The 6,095-nt window shown below is 33.7% G+C and overlaps 1 protein-coding gene across 1 annotated transcript; it reads right to left on the reverse strand.

The window, feature by feature from the left end:
- Positions 1–3,718: 3,718 nt before the first annotated feature.
- Positions 3,719–6,095, reverse strand: LOC107918117 (dnaJ homolog subfamily B member 13). Its single transcript, XM_016847636.2, has 3 exons — positions 5,535–6,095; positions 4,834–5,252; positions 3,719–4,435 (listed from the first exon to the last, which is right to left on the reverse strand). The coding sequence occupies exons 1-3, from the start codon at positions 5,697–5,699 to the stop codon at positions 3,985–3,987; spliced, it is 1,035 nt and encodes a 344-aa protein (XP_016703125.1). The 5' UTR covers positions 5,700–6,095; the 3' UTR covers positions 3,719–3,984.

The following is a 6,095-nucleotide window of genomic DNA, read 5'->3' on the forward strand; positions in this document are numbered from 1 at the left end:
TCACCGAATTCGGCAAGTAAATTCATAAATATTATTATCTAACATTTACGAATTAAATATGATTTAAAAAAAAGGGGTCTTTGAATTGGTAATTTGTGTTTTATAATGATTTATTAAGTCAAGTGGTTTTAGAAAGTGAGGTATCGAGACCTCGTTTCTATAAACCGAGCCGTAAATATTTTTATAAATATTTACGGAGTGTCATTAAGGTAGTATTAAAGTTTCGTTGAAAATTTTAATGTTTTGATAGCTAATTAATTAAAAAGGACTAAATTAAAAAGGTACAAAACTTGTTAATTATAAGAATTAAGTGATTAAATGGTTTAATTAATAAATAGGGAAGGACTTAAGAAATAAATAAACCTAAATTAAATGGATGAGGCGGGATAAGAGAGAAAAAAAATAAAATAAAGCCATTAATGGTAAAATTGTAATTTTGGTTAAATTATAAATAAAACAAATTGAATTTGGATAGTTTTCTAGACAATTCCTCTTCAAATTCGGCCAAAACAGCCATAGGGGAAAGAGTTTAAGCTGGTGCTTTATATTTTGGCGTAAATACTTGTGAAAAAGGAAAAATAGTGGAATAATCCTTGAACTTCTGCAATTATTACAATTCAATCCAGGTAAGTTCGTACAGTTAAAATTTAATATTTTGTATAAATTGATGAATGGTATTATTTATTTATTCTATTTTTGGAATTGAACTATTGTTGAAATTATAATATTGAATTGGATTTCGGTTTGAATGGAACGCGAGATTTGAGTACATTCGTATTTTGGTGTATGATGGTATTGGAAAGAGACAACGATATTTTTTCAAAGTAAATCAGGGTTCAGCATTTGTTGCGAACTCTCGTGTTTTACTTTTTGTTCAGCTCTTATGAGTTTCTGTTCAGCTCTTATGAGCTTCTGTTCAGCTCTTACAAGCTTCTGTTGGTGTATTCAGGAAGACTAACTCTTGTGAGCTTCTGTTAACGATGTACTATTATCCGTAAGTTGTTATTCGAATGGAAAAATTTCGGTAAGGTGATTTATCTAATGAATTTGAAAGATATGTTATTCATTTTTACATTGATTTGAAAACGAATGTATTTATTAATAGAATTTATGGATGATAGGAAATTGTCAGTGAATGATAGGGAATTGACATGAATGATTTTATTTATTTGACTTGTTATAGTAGGTTCGGTAAGATTTTGTTTAAACCATCGAACTTACTAAGCTTCATTAAGCTTATTTGTATTGTTTAATGTCTTTGTAGATTTTTAGAAGGTTGGACGATAGGATCAGCACTCAAGTCACACTATCCAGCTTATCTCTGTAGTTTTTAAAACATTAAATACGATTTATATGGTATGTATAGGCTTTTGTTCGATTTTGGTCAAAATTTAGCTTATGTAAATGTTATGAATAATATTTTGTTTATATAACCAACATACATATTGATATGAATTTAAAGTATGAGTGTGATGTTAGTAGAAGTAATATATATAATTGAGTTAAAACGAACTTTGGTAACTTAGTTAGGTAAATTAAATAGGTAAGTTTGGATATTTGTGGACTTATTTTTAAGTTGTCATTAGAGGTACTTATGAGTATATTGGTTGTAGAATTACATGTATACGGCTTGATTTTAGCTTGTGTTGAATGCTTTGTTATGGCTTATTGATATGTAAATTGTTGAGGCTATGTTGGTATCAATTTGGATGAGAAATATGGTTTGGAAAATGACCTATTTTTGTCCACAGGGGCGCGTGTCTCAATCGTGTGCAATACACAGCCAAGTGACGCGGCTGTGTGTCCCCTATATCATTTAAATTGCACAAGTCAATATGCACACACGGCCTAGCACACGGGCGTATTGCTTGGCCATGTGGCCCAAGTCAAAGAGTTATACGGGCACGGACATGGGCTGGAACACGGCCGTGTGTCCCTATTTTAAATGCCCACACGGCCTGGCCACACAGCCGTGTGTCCCCTGCAGCTTTGAAAATTTCAATATTTTCTAAAAAATTCTTTGAGTATCCAATTTAGTCCCGGCTTGTTTTTAACACGTAATTTGGGCCTCGATGGCTCATATAAAGGACAATATGTTTGATTTTGATTAGTTTATTACATGAATGTTATATTATATGAAATGTCTATTTATTTGATCTGTAATCTCTGGTAATGCTCCATAATCTTGTTTCGGCGACGGATACGAATTAGGGATGTTACAACTTAGGGTCTGTTTGATTGAAGGAGTTGATTTTCCGGAAAATCATTTTCAACTTTTCCAGCGTTTGATTGGCGGAAAACATTTTCCATTTGGAAAATGAACTCCAAAACAAGGGAAAATGGGTTACATTTTAGGGAAAATGTCTTACCCTTTCAATTTCCGTAAGACATTTTCTATGCTCTCCTCTCTATCGCCTCCTTCATTCCTTCCTTCATTTCTGGTGGAAAATTGCTTCTGTTTATCGATTTTTCAGTAACTTATTTTTTTAATTATTCAATACTTGTTTTTTTAACACAATTACAAATAATTTATTTGATATTAATTTTTTTCAATTTATAACGATTAATATTGTAGCTTAATAATTGAGTATTCTTATAAATAAATCATTGCAATATATGTAAAAATAATTTAAAATATAAAAATTTATTAATATATATCAATATATGTAAAAACAATTTTTTCGAAAAATATTTATAGGAAATCTGCCAAACAGCCGAAAATATTTTACACAGATTCAATCAAACACCAGAAAATATTTTCCAGTAAATCATTTTACAGAAAAGTAAAATATTTTCCCGAAATCATTTTACGGAAAATATTTTACTGGCAATCAAACAGACCCTTAGATTCCACATAGAAAAATATAAAAATATAAAAGAAGGATGCATTGGATTTTGATTCAAATAATTTACAATTCAAATAAAAAAGTTGATTGTAAATGAAATATAAATCTATCTCAAGATGTTTTATTTTGCTTTGCAAAACCAAACGTTGACTATGAGATATGGCATTTTAACTATCACAAAAGAATTTTGAACATTGAAATAGCAAAAGTTTGAAACTCTTTTACTATATTCATAACCCCAAAAGTTTCAAAAGTAATAATTGTGATGACTTGATATTTAGTTTAAGTGGAAGAGTGGGCAATGATTGGTTCTCCTTTGAAGACCAACTTGTTAGTTGTGGATCAAAATAAAGAATGTAATCAATGTTAAACTGTGATTAGTGTGATCACTTGCCTAATCCACGTTTGAATACATATAAAGATTTAGTCAAGTATTGAAGAATGCATTTTACTTCTTTGGAGCATGCATAAACTTAAAAAGTTTGGTTCATTGGAAACAATCAAATTTTGTGAAGGAAAGAAATTAGAGTTTCCCAATAGTTTATCAATATATAGTGACATCAATATGGTCAAATGCTCTTGAAGTTTGTAAGGATAAGAGGAACTAATTGAAGTACAAACTCATATACTGTATTGCATCCCTCTATCATTGATAACATGCTGAATGTATTTGCTTTGCGTCATTAGGTATAGTCCTATCGAATGTGCATTTATATTTATAAAAAAAGTCGGTATGTAAAGCAAAACTCATTCAATTTGGAATTGAATAACTGGCTTGCGATATGGAGAAAGGTTCTTAACAGATTTCTTTCACCCTAATACTCATGCAAGGGAGGGATTTGCACGGTTAAAATCCAAAGAATATGACGACATGATCTTTAACATAGATCCATCTATTAACAAACTTTGTTGGAATTATAGAGTCAGGTTGATGGTCTTAAAAACTTTGCTCTCTTCTGAGCAGTACAAAATAGACTAAAAGTTCTTTATTCTTCTCAAATGACAAATGCATCACTATTAAAACCACACACTAACAGTAAACAAAACACTAGAAATCAGGCATCCTTTTCCATACGAGTGGTGGAATGATCACAAGCAGGTATTCCCAAGTTCCTACTGATCATATCTTTCATTTTAATCAAAGCCCACCCGATGGTCCCAATAACTTCTTGATTCCAGATTTCTGCTCTGCAGTTAACCTTGTTGGGAACTTAATGTTGAACTTGATTCTGAGGTTACCTCTTTTCGATGGGTCTTTGGGAATTGGCATACCTTCCTTCGGGACTACCTCCTCATAGTTTGGATGGATCACACTGTTGATGGGGATGTTCAAGCTCCTTCCATCCAATGTTGTAAGATGAACGGTGTAGCCTGTTAATGCTTCGGCCAGCGATATCTTTTGCGTGACAACCAGGTCATTGCCATCGCGTGTGAATGTGCTGTGAGGTTTTTCATCGATTATGAAAACAAGATCTGCAGGGATTGTGTTTGGTTGTTCGTTTCCTTTCTCAGGGAAGGTGATCTTTGTTCCCTTTTTCCAACCAGGTTTGATATCAATGGTCAGGATTTCCTGCACTGGCAATGTCTTCCTGCAACACAGTCAAATTTTTAAGACAACCTTGTTAGCAAGCGAACCATCAGCAGCCATGAAAATAGTTGGCATTATCAGGCATGCCACGATCTTATCTCGGATAGGTATGTTTCTAAATAACATGTACGAAATATGATCAAGATAAACTCTTCAGCTCTCTTTTACTGCTTACTTATAGACTAAAACAGATCAATTAGGAAGTTAACAAATACGTTTCAATATATCATTGAAAACCAATAATTGAATGATTAATAGTACTGCAAACATATTTCAATAAATAGATACTTCTTGTTACTTCAGAAAGATATCAACCAAATTCAATGAACGTTCAGCTGGAAACTCGAGAACACATACAAAAAGGAAGATAAAAAGTCAAATTAGTAAAGTGAGACATACCCGCTAGCATCTGCAATTTCTCTAGAAATCTTCATCTTCTTTGTGGTTCCTTTATATAAATCTTCAAGGCTACAAGGCAACGTATTTTCAATAGGAGGAGGTTTACGAGGATTCTGACTCATTGGCCTTCCTTCACCAAACGAACTGAATATATCATCACCAAACATACCACCGAATGACCTCGAGCTACCTCTCATCCCACTGCCGCCCATTCCCCCAAAGGGGCTAGAATACCCAAAGAACTCGGCAAAGATGTCATTAGCATTTCTGGGGTTGAATCTGAACACATTTGGACCATCTCCGGTTTGGAAAAATGTTGCTCCACCAGGTCCGCCAGCATCTTGCGGTGGTACTTGGCCTTTTAGCCCTTCTTCACCATACTGGTCGTAGATAGCTCTCTTCTGTGGGTCACTCAGAACCTGCAAACATGAAAGTTGGTCATATTTTCCTCTTAAATTTTGACTTCCTGTAGATGTAAAGATCAAACTTTCAATTGATGAGATGGGCAATCGCATAGTTTGAATTGAGGAGACCTAGGTGATAAGCATGTGATTATGAAGTCTCAATAACCAAAGAGAAACCACCAAACTTGATCGATGATCATCCTGATTATTAAATAAAAGCAACCCAATTTTTCCTTTGAACTTTAAGAATCAACAACATAAATGAATTTATAAAAAAAGAAAAAGAGATAAGCTAACCTCATAAGCTTCAGAGATTTGCTTGAATTTGGCCTCAGCTTCCTTTTTGTTATTTGGGTTCTTATCAGGGTGCCACTTCATGGCAAGCTTCCTATAAGCTTTCTTCAAATCATCATCTTTTGCATTCTTGTCAACTTGTAGAATCTTGTAATAATCTACACCCATCTTCTTCTTACTCAACCTCTGCTTTTTTTCGCAGAGCTTCTTTATTCGTTGCTGTAGCTTTGCCGCAGAAAAGATAAAAAAAAAATGAAAAACTTGTGAGCACCTAGAAGATAGAGTTGTGTTTGAAGTGGTTTAGTGTTTGATTTAAGGGAAAAGAAGAAGATATGTCTGGAAGGCAAATGAAAATGACGAGAAGGGTGTCGAAGTTTCCAGATAAGCCCAAGGGGCTACACGATTTCTCCCGATTTTGTGTTTCTAATTTCTAAAGCAAACAAAACTACCTCTTCCTCGCCTCATTGATTAGTTTTTACAGTTACAACCCCAATAGTTGGACCTGTTCTTGGCCCTCGCCTCTCCCGCGGGAAGTAACTATTCCTACACCCATACAGACGAATC

Source organism: Gossypium hirsutum, chromosome D05 (genome assembly GCF_007990345.1).
Source record: "Gossypium hirsutum isolate 1008001.06 chromosome D05, Gossypium_hirsutum_v2.1, whole genome shotgun sequence".
NCBI classification, from domain to species: Eukaryota; Viridiplantae; Streptophyta; class Magnoliopsida; order Malvales; family Malvaceae; genus Gossypium; species Gossypium hirsutum.